The sequence below is a fragment of the Physella acuta genome, unplaced genomic scaffold (genome assembly GCF_028476545.2).
Source record: "Physella acuta isolate Inbredline_101_S28 unplaced genomic scaffold, ASM2847654v3 ptg000807l, whole genome shotgun sequence".
NCBI classification, from domain to species: domain Eukaryota; kingdom Metazoa; phylum Mollusca; class Gastropoda; family Physidae; genus Physella; species Physella acuta.
Window position 1 is genome coordinate 136,444 of NW_026732325.1, and position 21,621 is coordinate 158,064.

The following is a 21,621-nucleotide window of genomic DNA, read 5'->3' on the forward strand; positions in this document are numbered from 1 at the left end:
CACATCACGAGGGGGCCTCGTTTTACACACGGAAATACTGACCTACTTATCGGCAGTTAATATTCTATGACAAATCATGACCCTGGGATGAACTCCATTAAATAATTGAAACAATGCCTGATGCCAAAGCTACATTTTCCAATGTCCTGCCCGTTTACACAACTATCTGCTGTAGCCTGTCAGTTCTAATACCTGTTAGTAGGCCTACACATATATGGCGGTTTCGGTACTTGTAAGTACCTATACATGTAATTTAAAATACCTTAAGCACCAATACCTGTCATTACGCATACCTGTAAACACCAATACCTGTCATTACAAATAAAAACCTATAAGCACATTTACCTATCATTAAAAATACCTGTAAGTATCTATGCCTGTCATTACACATACCTGTAGGTACTAATGTGTTTCTTTCAGGCACCCAATCGGGGTGGGGAGAAGGCAGTAACGATAGACATTCCACCGACCCCCCCCCCGGACTAAACAGCAACCTCAAAATTTATATATATATATATATATATATATATATATATATATATATATATATATATATATATATATATATATATATATATATATATCCAGTGCCCTCTCCTCTCCCTCGTAGCTTTCAAGAATCTCTGTCGCCCCACCCCCCCACCCCTGGAGAAAAATGTCTGAAACAAACCACCCTTAGTACCCGGATACAAAAGGTTCGATAACGCGACAGAAACTCATCTAGCAGAAATAACTGGGCACAGCAACCCATCTAGCAAAAATAGCTCCGAAACCAAACAACTGCTGCCTTGTAGTTTGTTCTTGGGGGGGGGGGGGGTAAAGGCTTTGGAAGTAAAATACAAAAAGAAATGCAAGCTGAAATAGGAGTCAACGGCCTATATGTTGCATAACAAGTTTGCGTGTTACACTCAATTGTGTAGCAGGAAATCACGTCCCAAATACAACTAAGGACGAGGAAGAAGAAGAGGAAGAGTTCTGAGTCAGTACTAACGTCCGTTTTCCCCGTGACTCCTTATGTATAACATACACAAAGTTGGTAAAACGGATGTTACCCATCCAAAAGTTTGCCAATCCTTAGACTACAACAAACGTCATGTCCCGTGTATCAGGAAAAATGTAACCAAGACTTTTCCACACGAAATTCTTGAGTCATGTCAGAAATATGACCAAGTATTGACTTAGTGATTCGAGTCTTAAAATAACTCAGCCAAATTACACGTAGAGACCTACGTATTTCTCGTTGACAATTCGTTGGAATGTAAATGATTGAAAACTAATCGGTACATGGCATTACAGAGGCGTAGCGAGGGGGGGGGGGGGCTGGGGGGACATATGTCCCCGGGCGCCGACCTTAGGGGGGGCGCCAAATTGAAAGTTTGAGGGGGGGGGTGCAAATGAAAAGTTCGAGGGGGGGGTGCAAATCGAAAGTTTGAGGGGGGGGGTGCAAATGAAAAGTTCGAGGGGGGGGGGTGCAAATCGAAAATTTGCTCCCAAGGGGGGCGCCAAATTGAAAGTATGTCCCCGGGCGCCGGGAAGGGTCGCTACGCCTCTGTGGCATTAATTCGATGAAATCGATACAGATAATTAATTTGAAAGTAATTGATACAGATCGATTCAGGACAAAGCGAAAATATTAAAATATTAAAATAAAACAACAAATTTAAAAATAAAGTAATCGAAAGAAGACATTATAAACAAAAGATTCGTACAGGCATTAACAACAAAGTAATCGATACAGAAAAAAATACTCGGTATGGGAGATAAGAAGGAAGAGTTTGATGATGTACGGTTTTGTACACTTTGGTGTACCAGCTGTGTACACGGATGTGGGTAAATGCACACGACATCACGAATCTGCCTGTTAGCATTTGACGTCAGCCATAAAGTTAGTATTTGTCGTTAATCATAAAGATTATTATTTGAAATCAGGCATAACGTTAACTTTATAGTTAGTCAAAAAGTTAAAATTTGACGTCAAGCGTAAAGTTAATATTTGGGGGTCAGTCATAGCGTTAACATTTGACACCAATTATAAAGTTAACATTTGACGCCAGTCATTCTTCTTATTCGATATCAATTGTAATGTTGTAAGGGGTTTCTCCCAACACAATTTTACATCACGATTCATCTTGTTATGCGCCATATAGATCTAAGCAGATTTCAGCGGCTCATCCAGCTTTTCTTTCTAGCTTTGCTTCCACAGCCTTTGTCAACAAGGCAGCAGTTGTTTGATGCTTTGGTTTACACTCATAGGCGGGTTACTGGAGTAAGCGATCACACGCTTACTTACACAACCTCTCCGTCTCTACGTCAGTCATGTTGGTTTGGTGTCAGTCATATAGGTTTGGTGTCAGTCATATAGGTTTGGTGTCAGTCATATAGGTTTGGTGTCAGTCATGTAGGTTTGGTGTCAGTCATAAAATAAATACATCGTATCAATTGGTTGATGTATCAGTCATACGATTAAAAGTTGACTTCAGTCAGGCGTCTAACACTACAACTGATGTCTCAGTCTAACACTACAACTGATGTCTCAGTCTAACACTACAACTGATGTATCTATCACTACAACTGATGTATCTATAACTACAACTGATGTCACTCCCAACCAGTTGGCTAACGTTACATCACATGTGTGCTAGAAACTTAACCGAAACAAAATCTGGTAAGGCCCTGAATGTAACATAAGGTACATCAAATAAAACATACTTAAGTGGGGGGGGGGGAAATGGAGAACCTGCACTTAAGAGATCAGGGACAGGTGTCTTTATGACTTAAAGGTGAGATAAAGAGGGGGGGGGGTATACCTGTTTGATTAAGGGGTATTGAAAACCGGTAGAGTACAGTTTTAAAATAGAAAGCTTTAGTTATGGGTTGGTTAAATGTTTAATTTTATAACAGTTTTTAAAAATGTTTTTACATCGAATGATTCCCGCATGAACCAATAGTAGCACCACATCAAACAAACTAACGTCATATTTTCCAGGTAAACTGTTCCAACTTCCTGTCGTACCACTTGAACTACTTAAAAACTTGTTTTACCTGGACAGTTTTACTTGGACCGTTTCACTTGGACCGTTTTACTTGGCAGGCAGGCAGGCAGACAGGCATGCAGGCAAGGAGGCAGAAAGACAGAAAGACAGAAAGACAGAAAGACAGAAAGACAGAAAGACAGAAAGACAGAAAGACAGAAAGACAGAAAGACAGAAAGACAGAAAGACAGAAAGACAGAAAGACAGAAAGACAGAAAGACAGAAAGACAGACAGACAGACAGACAGACAGCCAGACACACAGGCAGACACACAGACAGACAGATACACAGACATACAGGCGCACACACACAGACACGCACGCACACACACACACATACACACAGACATACACACACAGACAGACAGACATACAGACACACATACACAGACACACAGACATACAGATACACACACACAGACAGACAGACACACACACATGCACACACTCCCTACAAACTGCGTCATAAAGTGTATCCAAAATTTTCCCAGATTTTTTTTATCTCCTTATTGACTTAATATGCCAGCAAGATGTATTGACACAGTCAATGTCCTTAACATTCACATCTAGAACGGTTACCATGACCTTACATTATATCTACAGTTCGCATGTACCGAAGGCCTATAAAGTAATTTAGTTATGAGATCCTGCGGCCAGTTCCATGTCCAGCCGCCATTATTTTCCTAACCCGTGATAGGTACCCATAAGCGCTGGGTGGCCTCACTGACGTCATACGACTTAAGTACATCTAGTCTACTCGAGAAATATTTATCAATCAATGCTAACAATAAATTTGTTTTAACATCAATACTTAAATGACGTTGATTGGAAGCTTGATTATTAATTATTTAATTATTTTTTTCAAGAGTCAAAGTGCTTGACATAGTAGCAACTTGCAGGGAGTGTGGCGAAATTTTGCGTGAGGGAAGTGTGTGGAAAAGTGTGGATTGGGCGTGTGCAGGAGGGGGGTGAAGAGGGTGTTGGGGTAGGTGTCATTATAGAGGGGATGTAGATGGTCTAGGTGTAGAGGTGGTAATAATCACTGCAACACAAAATAGTTATTCTTAATGTTTGAAGTCACATCATGCTTCTAATTCTAACGTAACGAAAATTGTGGTCTATGGGACATAACCCAAAAATTATTACATCTGATAGGAGAAACCGGAATAGCTTCCCTTGATTAAAACCTTTAAAATTGTACAAAAATTAAACCAATTGACCATGGTCATTCATGCATTAAAATACGTCCACAAAGAAAAAATATATAGAAGAATGTATACACAAAAATTTAAATTTGAGCCACCTCATCCGTTCCCCCACTCCACTTTGACACGCGTTTTAAAATATAGGCCTATACAATGAACGCTAGTTTTGTTTTAAGCAGTGTTACATACACTATATTTTAAATTTAATTTTTATGGCAAGAAAAGTTTTAAAAGTATAATTTTTCCTTGTTCTAGTAGTAAGCAGCATTTTTATAAATCTTAAGGCTACATTTGGTTATTGACTCGTAACACTCTTTTCTTCATCGTTCGCGCACGGTAGAATAGAGGTACAATTCAATGCGCGTAGATTCCAAGATGTGAAAATTCAATTTTCTTTTGCGTACGTTGAATGTAAATAACATTGTAATCTAACAGCAAAATGTATAAATATATCGAGATTTTATATTATTTCGTTAAACAGTCTTTAACAGAAAGACGGAAGTCGATATTTTTAATGTTTTCATCAACATTTACATTTTTGGGAAATCCCGATCAAATATGTTATTAATACTTTGCTGGATAAATTGTTTTAAGAAATATTATTATGTGTTTGTTATTTTTTGGAACCTAGAATCTACATGTTTATACATTTGTAAACTAAACAACTTTTTCCACAATTGTAACAATAACAATGTCATAGAAACGTCCATATTAAATGCATATTATCAATATGTATAACACATAAGTAATATAAGAAAGGATTTTTCCGATTTTCCAAAAACATTTGTTTTTCTGGAAAGTCATATCGTTTTCTCTTTTAGACCTAGATCTACTCTGCATAGTTTTAGGTAGTAGCCTATATGTATCAACTCAAAGATGGTTAATTTTGTAAAATCAGTTGTTAGCTTAATATTACTGCAGTAATAATTTAATGCCTAAATGGTAACAACGAGTGGCAACAAGGCGTTGAACAATGGACACACACCCACCAATAGTAAGCAGATTTCATTTCTTCCCAACCACTCTCACTGTTATAAATACATAAGGTAATCTATCGTTTTAGGTACGTAAAATCGTCCGCGGCTAGTAATGTACGAAAAAGTTACCTTATTGTCAAGGCGTTAATAGAAGTGTATTGTGATATATTTGTGTCAAATATTATAGATAAATGAATAATAAACTTAAATCAATGGCTAAATATATCAATATAGGCCAGAAATTAACTTTAAACTGCAGTGTTTGCGAGCAGGATTTGCTATATAAAAAGCGGCCATCTGTAAGTTAGAGTGGCTTCCCCTGAATCTTGCGCTATAAGTTTACAATCTTCTATATATATAACTAGCTGCATCCCGTGCTCCGCCACGGTAAATCTTTTTTAAATGTACCAACTTTGGAACAGAACAAAACAAACAAAAACATAACACAAACACAAACAAAACACAACCACAACACAACACAACCACAACACAACACAACAAAACAAACAAAAACATAACACAAACACAAACAAAACACAATCACAACCACAACCACAACCACAACACAACCACAACCACAACGACAACACAACCACAACATAACCACAACACAACACAACCACAACCACAACACAACCACAACACAACCACAACATAACCACAACACAACACAACCACAACACAACCACAACACAACACAACCACAACACAACCACAATACAACCACAACACAACACAACCACAACACAACCACAACACAACCACAACCACAACACAACCACAACACAACCACAACACAACACAACCACAACACAACCACAACAATAGAATCACCAACGAACAACACGCTTTTCTTAGGCATCCGCGCCCAGAGAGAGCCTTTCCAGCATTCTCTATACTATAATTCTAAATTTTCACCATCTGTTAACACCGAAAAACAAAAACAAAAAAATAGTGATTTTGAGAGATCATAGTCTAATTAGAAAATAATGTAAATAATCTTAACATTTTTTCTATTTTACTTAACATATAATAATCAATGTGGAAGTAATAAAAAAAATTAACTTAATTTATTGAGAGTGAGTTGAATATTTAAAAAAAAAACATTTTCCCATACGTCCGCGCTTAGAGAGAGCCTTTCCATTATTCTCAAAAAGTCTAATTTCACCATCTGTTTTCATAACACCGAAAAACAAAAGCAAAAAGATAGTGATTTTAGAGAAATCATAGACTAATTAGAAAAAAATAATAAATAATATAAATAATCTTAACATTTTTCTCTTTTAATTATGAACATTAACATATACTAATCAATGCGGTAGTAATACAAAAAAGATTAACTTAAATTATTGTTGAGATAAATATATTTTCAAATTACCTCCCTTGAAAAAAATTACCACAAAAAAAAGTTGAATTAATTAGTTTTTTCGACCTACTTTTATGGAAATGTATCCATTTTTTCTAGGAATATAAACTAAAATGATATTTGACATTGATCTTTTTAATATGTTTTAGCAATGTGTGAATATTTAATATTTTCATAACGTTATGCAAAAAAGTAAACACAGTGTCATTTATAAAATAGCTCTATGCCGCTATATAAACAAACCCTACTCTAACACTTATAATAAGACACTGCGGTGCACTGAAAAGCACAGCATGGTGCGTAGTTTACTTTTATAGTCCCAAAATCTATAGCGATGACGGACGGACGGACGGACGGAAGGAAGGAAGGACAGACACAGCCCGCTTATATTATAGACTAGCTGCATCCCGTGCTCCGCCACGGTAAATCTTTTTTAAATGTACCAACTTTGGAACAGAACAAACCAAACAAAAACAACACAAACACAAAAAACACAACCACAAACACAACACAACCACAACACAACCACAACACAACCACAACACAAACACAACACAACACAACACAACTACAACACAACCACAACAAAAACACAACCACAACAAAAACACAACCACAACACAGCCACAACACAACCACAACACAACCAAAAAACAACCACAATACAACCACAACACAACCACAACACAACCAAAAAAAAAAAACAACACAACCACAACATTAGAATCACCACCAAACAACACGCTTTTTAGGCGTCCGCGCCCAAAGAGACCCTTTCCAACATTAAAAATTTAAGTCACATAAATAGATCCTACTCCATAACTTACAATAAAACAATGCGATGCAAATGAATGTACGGCAAGTGGTGTTTACTTTTATGGTTCTAAGAAAACACATTGGCAATGTAATTAGAATTACCACCGAAAATCACGCTTTTCCCAGGCGTCCGCGCCCAGAGAGAGTCTTTCCACCATTCTCTATATTATAATTATAAAACTTCACCATCTGTTAGCACCAAAAAACAAAAACAAAAAATAGTGATTTTGAGAAATCATAGACTAATTAGAAAATAATATAAATAATCTTAACATTTTTCTCTTTTAATTATGAACCTTAACATAGACTAATCAATGCGGTAGTAATAAAAAAAAGATTAACTTAAATTATTGTTGAGTTAAATATATTTTTAAATTACCTCCCTTGAAACAATTACCACAAAAAAAAAAGTGGAATTAATTAGCCTTTTCGACCTACTTTTATGGAAATGTATCCATTTTTTCTAGGAATATAAACTAAAATGATATTTGACATTAATCTTTTTAATACGTTTTAGCAGTTTGCGTGTATTTAATATTTTCTTGACGTTATGCGAAAGAGTAAAAACCGTGGCAATTATAAAATAGCTCTATGCCGCTATATAAACAAACCCTACTCTAATACTTATAATAAGACACTGCGGTGCACTGAAAAGCACAGCGTGGTGCGCAGTTTACTTTTATAGTCCCAAAATCTATAGCGATGACGGACGGAAGGAAGGAAGGAAGGACACGCTCTGCCCGCTTATATTATAGACTAGCTGCATCCCGTGCTCCGCCACGGTAAATCTTTTTTAAATGTACCAACTTTGGAACAGAACAAAACAAACAAAAACATAACACAAACACAAACAAAACACAACCACAACACAACCACAACACAACACAACAAAACAAACAAAAACATAACACAAACACAAACAAAACACAATCACAACACAACACAACCACAACACAACCACAACCACAACGACAACACAACCACAACATAACCACAACACAACACAACCACAAACACAACCACAACACAACCACAACACAACCACAACATAACCACAACACAACACAACCACAACACAACCACAACACAACACAACCACAACACAACCACAATACAACCACAACACAACACAACCACAACACAACCACAACACAACCACAACCACAACACAACCACAACACAACCACAACACAACACAACCACAACACAACCACAACAATAGAATCACCAACGAACAACACGCTTTTCTTAGGCATCCGCGCCCAGAGAGAGCCTTTCCAGCATTCTCTATACTATAATTCTAAATTTTCACCATCTGTTAACACCGAAAAACAAAAACAAAAAAATAGTGATTTTGAGAGATCATAGTCTAATTAGAAAATAATGTAAATAATCTTAACATTTTTTCTATTTTACTTAACATATAATAATCAATGTGGAAGTAATAAAAAAAATTAACTTAATTTATTGAGAGTGAGTTGAATATTTAAAAAAAAACATTTTCCCATACGTCCGCGCTCAGAGAGAGCCTTTCCATTATTCTCAAAAAGTCTAATTTCACCATCTGTTTTCATAACACCGAAAAACAAAAGCAAAAAGATAGTGATTTTAGAGAAATCATAGACTAATTAGAAAAAAATAATAAATAATATAAATAATCTTAACATTTTTCTCTTTTAATTATGAACATTAACATATACTAATCAATGCGGTAGTAATACAAAAAAGATTAACTTAAATTATTGAGATAAATATATTTTCAAATTACCTCCCTTGAAAAAAATTACCACAAAAAAAAGTTGAATTAATTAGTTTTTTCGACCTACTTTTATGGAAATGTATCCATTTTTTCTAGGAATATAAACTAAAATGATATTTGACATTGATCTTTTTAATATGTTTTAGCAATGTGCGAATATTTAATATTTTCATAACGTTATGCAAAAAAGTAAACACAGTGTCGTTTATAAAATAGCTCTATGCCGCTATATAAACAAACCCTACTCTAACACTTATAATAAGACACTGCGGTGCACTGAAAAGCACAGCATGGTGCGTAGTTTACTTTTATAGTCCCAAAATCTATAGCGATGACGGACGGACGGACGGACGGAAGGAAGGAAGGAAGGACAGACACAACCCGCTTATATAGATTCTCTTCTGGGATCAGTTAGAAAACAAGCTGCAAGTGCCTCCTTGCAGTCCCCTCTCTTTCTCTCTATCACTATCACTACCACCCCCCACCCCACCCCAACATTGTCTGGTGAGCGGTGTTCACTCTAAATTTTTACAAAGCTAAATGTTTACAAATCGAAGAGCCGTACAGCCGGGTTACTATTAGGGGCAGATAATTTAGTTCGATTTTAAACTTACAGGAGGTAACTAAGAGAAATAACTAAGAGGAGGTTGCTTTCACGGGGGAGGGGGGGGGGGGGGAGGGTCGGGGTTAGGGGAAAGTGGGGGGGGGGGGGGGTTAGTGTTTTAAAGCAAATATTTTCAGTGGCAGCATTGGTACTGCCGAATTTACAAATTATGAATTACTGAAAAGTAGAAAATAAAACAACTAAATAGCGGCGTATGATACGCTGCGGGCCGGCTCGTAAAAAATAATAAAGAAGATGGCTGCTACAATAAATGAGCATGGTTGCATCTGTTGGAAACATCGCTAGTCTTAATTTATTGCTGAAAAGTTTTAATTCAATTTTTAAAAAACAGGTACATAATGAAACAAGGAAACATTTTTGTATTTTTCAAAACATGAAATCCTCCTAAAAATTTGAAATGATTGTTCAATTTTAAGGAGTCACCTGTTTTTCACATTACTAGTCGCGGGCGATTTTACGTACCTAAAACGGTAGATTACCAAATAGAATAATAAAAAGTTATACGCCTACTAGATCTATTTTGTTTTCATAATTTGATCTAGTTAAATATCAGCTGGGGACGGAGTGGTTTCGTGATTTAGCGGTAGAGAGCTGGACCAGTTTCTTCCAGACTTTTTTTTCTCCGGGGGGGGAGGGGGGGCACTTGAAATTTTCGGGGGGGGGGGGGCAGTAGACTTTCTTCGGGGGGGGGGGGGGACACTGGGACACTGTTAAAAGTATATATTCTCTATATAAATTATATAAATTTCATTTCGTTCGGGGGGGGGGGGGGGCGGTAGAATATTTTCGAGTTCGAATCCGAGTTGAAGTCAGTAGACCGTCCCTGAGTCCACCCAACTCTGATGGGTGCTGACCACACTATCTCTTCATATGCCGAGGTCACAGAAACAAGTGAACTCTACTTCACTTGCCCCATACTTTACTTTACTTTATTAAATATCAGCTGATTATTGGTAACATCATACTTTATAGTATAGTAGACGAATACTTGTACTGAAAGTGAGTGTTAACACCAGATGCGTAGCGACCCTTCCCGGCGCCCGGGGACAAACTTTCGATTTGCCCCCCCCCCCCCCCCTCAAACTTTCAAACTTTCGATTTGCACCCCCCCCCCTCAAACTTTCAATTTGGTGCCCCCCCCCCTAAGGTCGGCGCCCGGGGAGATATGTATTCCCCCCCCCCTCGCGACGCCTCTGGTTAACACTTAAAGAATACATTCAATACATTCCACTCAGACAAGTTTCTCCCAAGGACAATTGTTTACGATTCGACATTTTGAGATTATTCGTGTAAGCTATTCTATGAGGTCAACAAAGTGAATAGATTTTTATGAGCTCGGGTTTTTCTTGTGTTTTTATAAAGTAAAAATTATAGCTAGACGGATTGTTTTATCGAATATCAGAGAAACTTTTAAAACGTGTAGACCCTCATGTGTGTTGGTATAGATAGCCAATCGACCTCTATTTAACACCGAACCTTGGTTTATTTAGCTTATTGGCAGTGGCGGATTGGGAAGTGGTGTCAAAAAGAGATAACATTATTGACGTCTGATAGTTACATGGTCTAGACATTGAGCTCATTAAATTAACTAATTAGGGAAATTTTAAAGCATTACGCAACGCAATTCTGTTACCTTTATTTGTAGTTATCGTATGCCACGTGAAAGTTTAGGTAAAATATTTGACTGTGTGCCACGTGAAAGTTTAGGTAAAATATTTGACTGTGTGCCACATGAAAGTATAGGTAAAATATTTGACCGTGTGCCACGTGAAAGTTTAGGTAAAATATTTGACCGTGTGCCACGTGAAAGTTTAGGTAAAATATTTGACTGTGTGCCACATGAAAGTTTAGGTAAAATATTTGACTGTGTGCCACGTGAAAGTTTAGGTAAAATATTTGTGTGCCACATAAAAGTTTAAGTAAAATATTTGACTGTATGCCACATAAAAGTTTAAGTAAAATATTTGACTGTGTGCCACATGAAAGTTTAGGTAAAATATTTGACTATATGCCACCATCTTGTTACAGATAGAGAGAGCCACACTAGTGCTGAACACGGACGTGGATATGGCTCTGTGTAAACGTGTGACGGACATGAAGTTTAAGATTGTTGAGGTAGAGCCGAGGCTGGTCGTAGAAAAAGAACACGTCTCATACAACGATATCCTCTCGATTGCCAAGCTGCTAAAAGACCGGTTCCAGTCTTCGGATAACGCGAGATCTGTGGTCTCAGAGAGTCGAGACACATCGTCAGATAGGAGGTCTATTGTTTCACACGGACGAGACACATCGTCAGATAGGAGGTCTATTGTTTCACATGGACGAGACACATCGTCAGATAGGAGGTCTATTGTTTCACACGGACGAGACACATCGTCAGATAGGAGGTCTATTGTTTCACATGGACGAGACACATCGTCAGATAGGAGGTCTATTGTTTTACACGGACGAGACACATCGTCAGATAGGAGGTCTATTGTTTCACACGGAAGAGACGCATCGTCAGATAGGAGATCTGTGGTCTCTCAAAGACGAGACACATCAACACAGCCATGTCTGCTAAGTCTGGCTGAAGCTAGCATGTTAAACAGTGACGTAGATAATCATTCTCGCCCTTCTGGTATCAAAGGCACACTCGACTTCCATGACGTCACATCTTTTATTGACAAGTCACGTGACGAATTTGGGATTCACAAAAATACAAACAGAACTTCCGGCAATAGCATACAAAACAAAACACAAGAGAAAAGAATTCGGACTTCAACAGGACATGAGAATAGCTTGGTGAGCGTCAACAAGCAACAGTCTCCCACTGGGGTAGCTGGTGGCATTGAAAGCTTGCATGACAACACACCTATCTGCCACTCAGAGGAACATCAGTCAGGTACACACAATGATCCAGGAAACAACTCGAAAACAAACAGCGATTTAGAAACGTCAGTTGCCGTTGGTACTTCGAATACAGATTGTTTCTCTGATCCTGACAATGAGCCTGAAGAACAAAGAATTTTAGCGTTAAACCCAGGCACTAGCACCGTCGTCAGTGAAGGAGCAAGCGATGAGGTTGATGAAGACAGAGACAAGATACCAACTGGAAGAGATGCATTTGTAGGCGGGGTTGAGAAGAGGCAAGCCAGTTTAGACACACACAGTAGGTCAAGTAGGGGAGAGATGAAACATACGGGACCAGGGGCAGGCAGGTCTAAAGGGTTTGGATATTCTGAGGAACAGGGTGCACAAACACACACATTGGATACAATACACTCCAACGGCCTTCATGACTCTGAAAGCGATGACAACGGCGAACACACATTGGATACAATACACTCCAACGGCCTTCATGACTCTGAAAGCGATGACAACGGCGAACACACATTGGATACAATACACTCCAACGGCCTTCATGACTCTGAAAGCGATGACAACGGCGAACACACATTGGATACAATACACTCCAACGGCCTTCATGACTCTGAAAGCGATGACAACGGCGAACACACATTGGATACAATACACTCCAACGGCCTCCATGACTCTGAAAGCGATGACAACGGCGATGAAAATCTACCCCCAGAGCAGAATGGGGACCATAGAGGATTTGTCAGTGATAATACAACGGAAGAAGAAAATGGAGGGGAAATAACTAAGGCAACTTTTCGTAAAGAAGTTGTCGAACCTTACAATACTTTGAGTGATGAAGAGGGCACAAAATCCTCGACTTTGGCTGGTATGAAGGAAACAGAAACTGATGGCGAACACACGGACAAAACTAAAGTGTTGGAGGAAAACTGGGACGTTACGAGAGACAAGGCAAATTGTACAATGGTGAAGGACAAGAAAGATAATATACAAGATAACAAAACAATTGCACGTTTAGAAGCAAACAATGTTGGAGGTGAGGTAGACATTGAAGGGAACACAACCCAGCAGAATTTAACTGAAAGACTGCCTGAAACATCTCAACAGAATTTAACTGAAAAACTGCCTGAAACATCACAGCAGAATTTAACTGAAATACTGACTGACTCCGACGATGATTCGTCTAGTGATGGCGACAGCACAGATTTGGAAGAAAAAACAATTGTTTTAAAAAAAGACGAATTCAACGCAGCAAAGTACTACTTTAAGAACACCGAATTCTCATCACGTTTAACTTCACAAGCTGTCGATCTCAATTTGAAGGAAAAAACGGATGCAGAACTGGCAGAAAAACTTGCGAGGTTTAAAGTTATTCGAGTTCCAGTCACGGGACTCAGCCAGGGCGATCTTGAAGAGATGCTGGAGGAGTTTGTGAGATCCCCAAGTGACAAGGTCAAGGTGAAGGTTTTTGTGAATGACGTAGTACTTATGGGACCCGCCGAGAAAGTTCTGGAAGCCAAAAGAAAAATTCTATCAAAATGTGAGTTTCCGGACAAGACCAGTGACAGTCAACAGATGGGAACCAGTAACATAGAGCCGTCTGCTACACGTTTGGTCAAACACGCAGCAGACGACAGACATTTCTTCTCCCTAGACAATTCTAACACAGCAGAGCATGGTTCTCGCCAAGGTGATCCTTACGGCAGCTTACAAGTGTTTCATGAACACGCCATTGCCGGGCATAGTCTATCAGATTTTCAAAGTTCACGTAGCTTTAGAGATCAACCTAAGGTTTATATGGGCCATAACAATCCAAGTCTTTCAGTGTATGTAGCTAATGCAGATATCACCCAGATGTCGGTAGATGTTATAGTAAGTGCCGCCAACACCAAATTAAAACATCATGGAGGCGTGGCTAAGGCTATAGCAGCAGCGGCCGGTCCGGATATGACTCAAGAGTGCGACACGTTCATTGGTCAACACGGCCAGCTTGACGTCACTGATGTGTTTGTTTCCGGTGCAGGGAGACTCCAGGTGTCAAAGGTCATACATGCCGTGGCACCGGTGTACAAGATGTACGTCGACAAGGTCAAGTGTGTGACCGACCTAAGGCAGACGGTGCTCAGGTGCCTGGTGGAAGCTTCCAGACTTGGGATGTCTTCCATTGCTTTACCGTCAGTCAGTGCAGGTAATTCAATAGCCTAGTGCAGGTAATTCAATAGCCAAGTGCAGGTAATTCAATAGCCTAGTGCAGGTAATTCAATAGCCTAGTGCAGTTAATTCAATACCCTAGTGCAGGTTATTCAATAGCCAAGTGCAGGTTATTCTATAGCCTAGTGCAGGTAATTCAATAGCCTAGTGCAGGTAATTCAATAGCCTAGTGCAGGTAATTCAATAGCCTAGTGCAGGTAATTCAATAGCCTAGTGCAGGTTATTCTAAGCCTAGTGCAGGTAATTCAATAGCCAAGTGCAGGTAATTCAATAGCCTAGTGCAGGTAATTCAATAGCCAAGTGCAGGTAATTCAATAGCCTAGTGCAGGTAATTCAATAGTCTAGTGCAGGTAATTCAATAACCTAGTGCAGGTAATTCAATAGTCTAGTGCAGGTAATTCAATAGCCAAGTGCAGGTAATTCAATAGCCTAGTGCAGGTAATTCAATAGTCTAGTGCAGGTAATTCAATAACCTAGTGCAGGTAATTCAATAGTCTAGTGCAGGTAATTCAACAGCCTAGTGCAGGCAATTCAATAGCCTATAATTCAGTAGTCTAGTGCAGGTAATTCAGTAGCCTAGTGCAGGTAATTCAATTAGCCTAGTGCAGGTAATTCAGTAGCCTAGTGCAGGTAATTAAATAGCCTAGTGCAGGTAATTCAGTAGCCTAGTGCAGGTAATTCAATAGCCTATTGCAGGTAATTCAATAGCCAAGTGCAGGTAATTCAATAGCCTAGTGCAGGTAATTCAATAGCCTAGTGCAGGTAATTCAATAGCCAAGTGCAGGTAATTCAATGGCCAAGTGCAGGTAATTCAATAGCCTAGTGCAGGTAATTCAATAGCCTACAGTTCTGTCAGTCCGTCTCTTTATCTAGTACAGAACTTCATTTAATCGACCTAATCACAATTTGACATGTCATATATGTTAAAGGTATACTCGAGGTGTTATTTATACTACATACACAGACCTTAATCCAAACCTTCTATAGCATGCAGATATGTGTATGGGCTGTTGAAGTAAACACTGGACATACACCTACAGTGACTATACCCATGCTTGTTACATAATCCATGTAGGCCCTATATATCTGAATAAATGAGTTTTTTTTTACCAAAAACATTTTAGCACAATTTTTTTTAGAAAATTGGTATTTATTCCCCAAAAATATGACAAGCTTAAAAATAGACCTCATGTAAGAACAATTTATGTTTTAGTCCCTATTGGATTACTATTTTTAGCCGTCTCTTCATTTTTTCTGAGGACAAGTTCGAAGCTTTTAATTGATTGTTTCATGAAACTTTAACAAAATTTTTTTTTTTAATTACCTAATATACATTTTCTAAGTCTCTTCTTCATTCTTTCAATCTTTTCCAGCTGTGTTTAAAACTCATGAAGAAAAATGTGCCCAGTGCTATATGGAGGCGGTAAAACACTACGATTATTTTATCCATGAACTCAACCTTCAGCCGGTCAAAAAAGTTCAATTTGTTGATGTGGATACCAACATGGTGAACACAACGCAAGAATATTTCCTCAAACACTGGCACCAACCTCCTGACAGGAGGCTGGTACAGATGGATTTGGAATTTTCCAGAAAACATTTAAAGAAAGTATCAAAATCTGTTACATCTCAAGGTGCAAATGGTTTTAAAAATGTTGAATTTATTGTCGGGGATATAAGTCTGGTAGTAACAACAGACCCAGCATTGAGTTTAAGTTCAGAAATGACTGTAGTCTTTGGTGACGTGTTTGATGCATTGAGTAATAGACCAGGTTTCAAGGCTAAGGAACAAGTCAGGGACGTGAAACACTTACCCAAGATAAAAGACCGTTTGAAATTTGTTAAATTAAACAGACCAGGCGGGTCTGAAATGGGCACTCTCTGTGTTGTGTCACCACAGCCTCAAAGTTTGAGAGACATTGATGTCTGCTTTGAAAATTTAAAATTGGCAACGGATCAGTTTAATAGCGCTGGAATAAGGAGTTTAACTTTTACATCCAAGTTATTTTATTTGGGTAAGATTAACTCTCTTAGATTACTTCATTATGATCATTCATTGACCAAACTTCATTATAATTTACATCTCTCTTTGTGTATGTTAGTTCTGTCATTATCTATCTGATGATTGGAATTACTTATTTATTTTACTGGTATTATTAGCCCTAACCTAACAGTCATTGATACTTGAGCACAAAATCACTTAGTACATTACTGTATGGCTCAACAAGGTTTTCTTTATAATTTTTTTTTTCTTACAATAACTTAATGTATTTTCATCTTTTTAATTTCCCTTAGAGAAAACACTGATCAAGCAGTCATTATTGGAAAGGTTTGTCCATCTTGTCGTTGAGTTTGTTGAGGAGATGGATTTTGACCATGATTCCTCGCTGAAGACTGCACTGGTGGCTGCTAATGAGATGACCGCCACAAGTTTGACCAAAGAATTTGATTCACATAGGATTGAAAGAAAAGTTGATAGAGGTATCATTCATTGATCAGAATGTTAGATTCTATTTTGTCTGGGAATGTTTTTGTAAACCTGCAAGAAATTTTTTTTATATCTTTTTCAGTGACTTTACATATTAACTTTAGTTTTAAATTATCCTTTCCTTTTTTTGTATAGTGACCATATCATATTTTTTATTCATAAAAGGTCTCCAAGATTATTTGCCGCAAGATGAAGCTGGATATTTAGACGAGCTACTTAATTCTTCTGGAAACCTTTTATCAGCCACATTTCCTGAGAGTCTGGGTGGTATACAGGGCGCCTGTGGTGGGGATTCCCCACCAAGGGCATGGTATTTATCTTCCCTTTACGACCACTTAAGCCGCCTAGTTGGAACAAGTTCGTCTGAAAAAAATAGAAAAGATAAAGACAGAGAAGAGAAAAAAATCCCCCCAGTCAAGAATGGTCAAAAAAATGAAAAAGATGAACAAGAGAAAGAACTGAAAGATTCAGGTTTGTTATACAGTACAAATCTAAGAATTTGGTTATTTATAGTGCATTTTAAAATAATATACATTTTATTATTGTAACATATACATCTTTTAATTTGGGTCTACATTGTTCATTTTTTCATAAGATTAAACTGCATACAGCCATCTATTAATATTAATTTTCTACCCATGTTTAAATAATTTTTTTTACCCAAGTCATTGTTATCTGCTGAAAAATTAGGAAATTCCTGGCAGAAAAGCCAAAATGTAGGTCATACATTTTAGTATTACTATTACCCTTATATAATGTGGCAGATTAAAATCCGCCCCCCCCCACACACACACACTCCCCCATCCACTCCCTAGTCTTACACATCAAGAACAAATGCCAAAACTTATCTTAACATCACCATGTTCCAAACACCTCTTCCTACAATAAAAATTCTAATGAAATGAAAACCTTTTAAAGTTATTCTAAACAACTTCATTTAGAACCCTAACTGACATAAGTGTGTGATATCTTATAACATATCTAGAATAATAAACCTTCTCTTTCCTTCTGTGTTATTAGCTGGGCTGGACAATGCCTGTGTAATTTGTTATGAGAAAGACACTTCCATCATTTTGCCATGCTGTAAAGCCAGGATTTGTTCATCATGTAAGACTAAAGTACAGTTATGTCCCTTTTGTCGAAAATCCTTGGAAATACTAACTGGCGTCCAGCCAGATGGCAATATGGATGTGGATTTATGTGAAGGAGATAAATATTGGAAAATTACATATCGTTTCCCACCTGGCTTTCAAAAGGTAGCCTTTTTATGTTATTTGATATTCTTTTTACCACAAGTATGTTTTAGTCCATTTACATTTGTCTTATTTTAGATAAAAAAGAAATGTAAGCATATTCCACAGAAACTTATCCACTTAACCGTTAACATCAAAACTATACTAAAAATATCCTGGAATAGTTTTCTGTTTTAGATACCTTTTTCATTAGAATTTTCTGAAAGAGTCTTTTGGGAAGTGTGACATTAACCCCCCCCCCCCCCCCCCTCCAGTTCACTACTATTGATCCTATACATTATATGGATAGGGAGATAGGGAACTTGATAAGTATATAATAATAATAAATAGTGTTGGATATTAATGTAATTAATTATAATTAACTTAATTACAAATCTACACAATGGCATATAGATTAAAGCTTACTATTACTTTGATCAAATCAAGGCCCACCACCCTCATCCAGGAAAGCTATACATCGGCACAACAAGAACAGCTTACATCCCTTCAACCGAAGAGGGCTTCGAGACATTGTTGTTATTGCGGCTTGCATTTAAAAGACGCTTGACCTTTACTATTGGCAAATCCTTGATGATGAACAAAGATGATATGATCACATGGAATGACATCCATCACAAAACAAGTCCGGTGGCAGGAACGTACGTATTACATTGGATCATAAACATTATGTACTAAAGTTTCATTCATCAATAAGATTCATGACTATAGGGCTGGTAAGTAGGTCACCAACCAGTTCTATGGCTCATGCAGGTTTTACTGAGCAGTAGAACTGATTGGTGACCTACTTACCAGCCCTATTGACACAAAACTGTTTCTTCCCTTAATAATACGTTAAATTATTTTATGCATTTTTCCTCAAGAAATGAGGTTGCACAATTAAAAATATTATCAAAGAAATAAAAATTGTCAAAGAAATAAATAACATCGCATAATTTTCTAACTAATCTTTGAATATTGTATTCACTGCTATTAAGCTCAATGTTTTTTTTTAAATATAAAAAATGTGAGTAGTAAAGCAACATTTGAAAAAAAATACATTTTTTAACTAGTATCTCAATGACAGTTATTCAAGGGGAAATTTTTTTTTGCGACTTTAGATTAATTTTTATGTAAAAAATAAAGTTAATGTTTTTAAATTCCTCAGATATGGCTATCCAGATCCCACATACTTGGAACGAGTCAACCAAGAGTTATCTAACAAAGGAGTTACTACAGACAGCATGTCTGCAGATGAGAGACAGGACATAGATACATTTTCTAATAGTCTTAAAACAAACCAGAGATTTACTGATAGTGTTTAACTCAATCAAGTAAGCCTATCCTGCTCTATATGACTACTGCTGTTTTTCTTACAATACAGGGCTCAGTTATTTATTTAATTTTTACAAATTTTAAATTATTATGATCAAAAGATATGTTAAGAAATGTATAAAAGAATAATATTAAAAATTGCTACATGAAATAGAATTTTTAGTATCCTTTGTATTTATACATATATATATTAAAAAAAAGATTAAATTAATAAAAATAATATATTACTAACTTTGAAATTGAATGCTATTTAAAATATATTGAAATATGGGATTGGCAAATGATTAATTATTTTCAAATCAAATTGTATTTATTCATTTCAAATCTCTTATTTAAAATTTTCTAAGATTTTTGTACATTTTTAATGCTTTTTGTTTTATTTGTGCAGCACATTTTGCTGCATTTCTAACTGGTCTTGAACTTTGCATTATTTAAGGGATTGATTATCTATATTAGTACATTATTCTCCTTACCTGTTTGTTTTTCATAAAACCCTCTTTTAAACCAAACTTAGTGTCTTTTGTGAACATTTTTAAAAGTTATATTTTCATTTATTATTGTAGCTCTTCTTTCTATCTTGTGACTTGAAATAAAGTATGAGTCACTGTTTTAATCTACAGTTTGTTTTGTTATATTTTGTTATATTTTATAAAGGATAAGACCAAACTTTTCATCCCAAGTGATAAAAATACTAAATTGTAATTAACACATGTTAATAGGTCTAAAAACGCTTCCAATGCTAATTTTAGAAAATACCACACAAAAAGTAATAGAAACTAAAACATGTCGAAACAAATCTATAAAAGTATACAAGATTTCTATAGAAAAATGAAAAAGAAATTAAGATGGAAGAAACAACATGTCAGCTTAAGTGGTTTAAGTTTCTTTTACAGCTACTACTTGTAATATGTATACCATCCATATCTAGGAAAAATGTATGTTTTGTTCAACTGATTAGCTGAATGTATGTATTGTCCAGCTGATCTGCTGAATGTATGTGTTGTTTAGCTTATGTACTGAATGTATGTGTTGTTTAGCTGATGTGCTGAATGTATGTGCTACTCAACTGATGTGCTGAATGTATGTGCTGTTGAGCTGATGTGCTGAATGTATGTGTTGTTTAGCTTATGTGCTGAATGTATGTGTTGTTCAGCTGATGTGCTGAATGTATGTGTTGTTTAGCTGATGTGCTGAATGTATGTGTTGTTTAGCTTATGTACTGAATGTATGTGTTGTTTAGCTGATGTGCTGAATGTATGTGTTAATCAACTGAAGTGCTGAGAATAACAACATTCACCAGGTTGTTCAAATTTCCCTCTGTCCAAAAGCCTCTTCCTTTCTCCTTGATGGCACCTGCCTGAAGCTAAACTGTGACAATATGAGATCACAGATTTACTTTCTCTTTAGAAATTTTAAAAATAATTTCATAGTCACATTTGGAACATTGTAATGCTATTTGACTTTCAAGCCCTCAAAGTATTTCCTGGGTTAGGACATTTTTTTAGGACAACTTTAATTTTGGCTCAATATGTTAAAAGATTCACCACAAGGGCATTGATGGATGAATAATAAATAAAACATCTTTAATGTTGAAAATTTAATATCCACTGATGCTTCTAGATATCTAGAGAATAATTGAGTGAAGTGATTGATGATGGCAGGCTTCATCCCAGGAAAGATAATTAATTTGAAGGCATAGATAATCTATAGATAATCTGGT

At 36.9% G+C, this 21,621-nt stretch overlaps 1 protein-coding gene across 1 annotated transcript; it reads left to right on the forward strand.

Annotated features, from left to right (window-relative positions):
• Nucleotides 1-5,079: 5,079 nt before the first annotated feature.
• LOC131951319 (uncharacterized) lies at nucleotides 5,080-20,508 on the forward strand. Its single transcript, XM_059313673.1, has 8 exons — nucleotides 5,080-5,230; nucleotides 11,808-14,826; nucleotides 16,223-16,864; nucleotides 17,145-17,330; nucleotides 17,503-17,808; nucleotides 18,358-18,593; nucleotides 19,017-19,228; nucleotides 19,735-20,508. The coding sequence occupies exons 1-8, from the start codon at nucleotides 5,210-5,212 to the stop codon at nucleotides 19,889-19,891; spliced, it is 4,779 nt and encodes a 1,592-aa protein (XP_059169656.1). The 5' UTR covers nucleotides 5,080-5,209; the 3' UTR covers nucleotides 19,892-20,508.
• The last annotated feature ends 1,113 nt before the right edge of the window (nucleotides 20,509-21,621 follow it).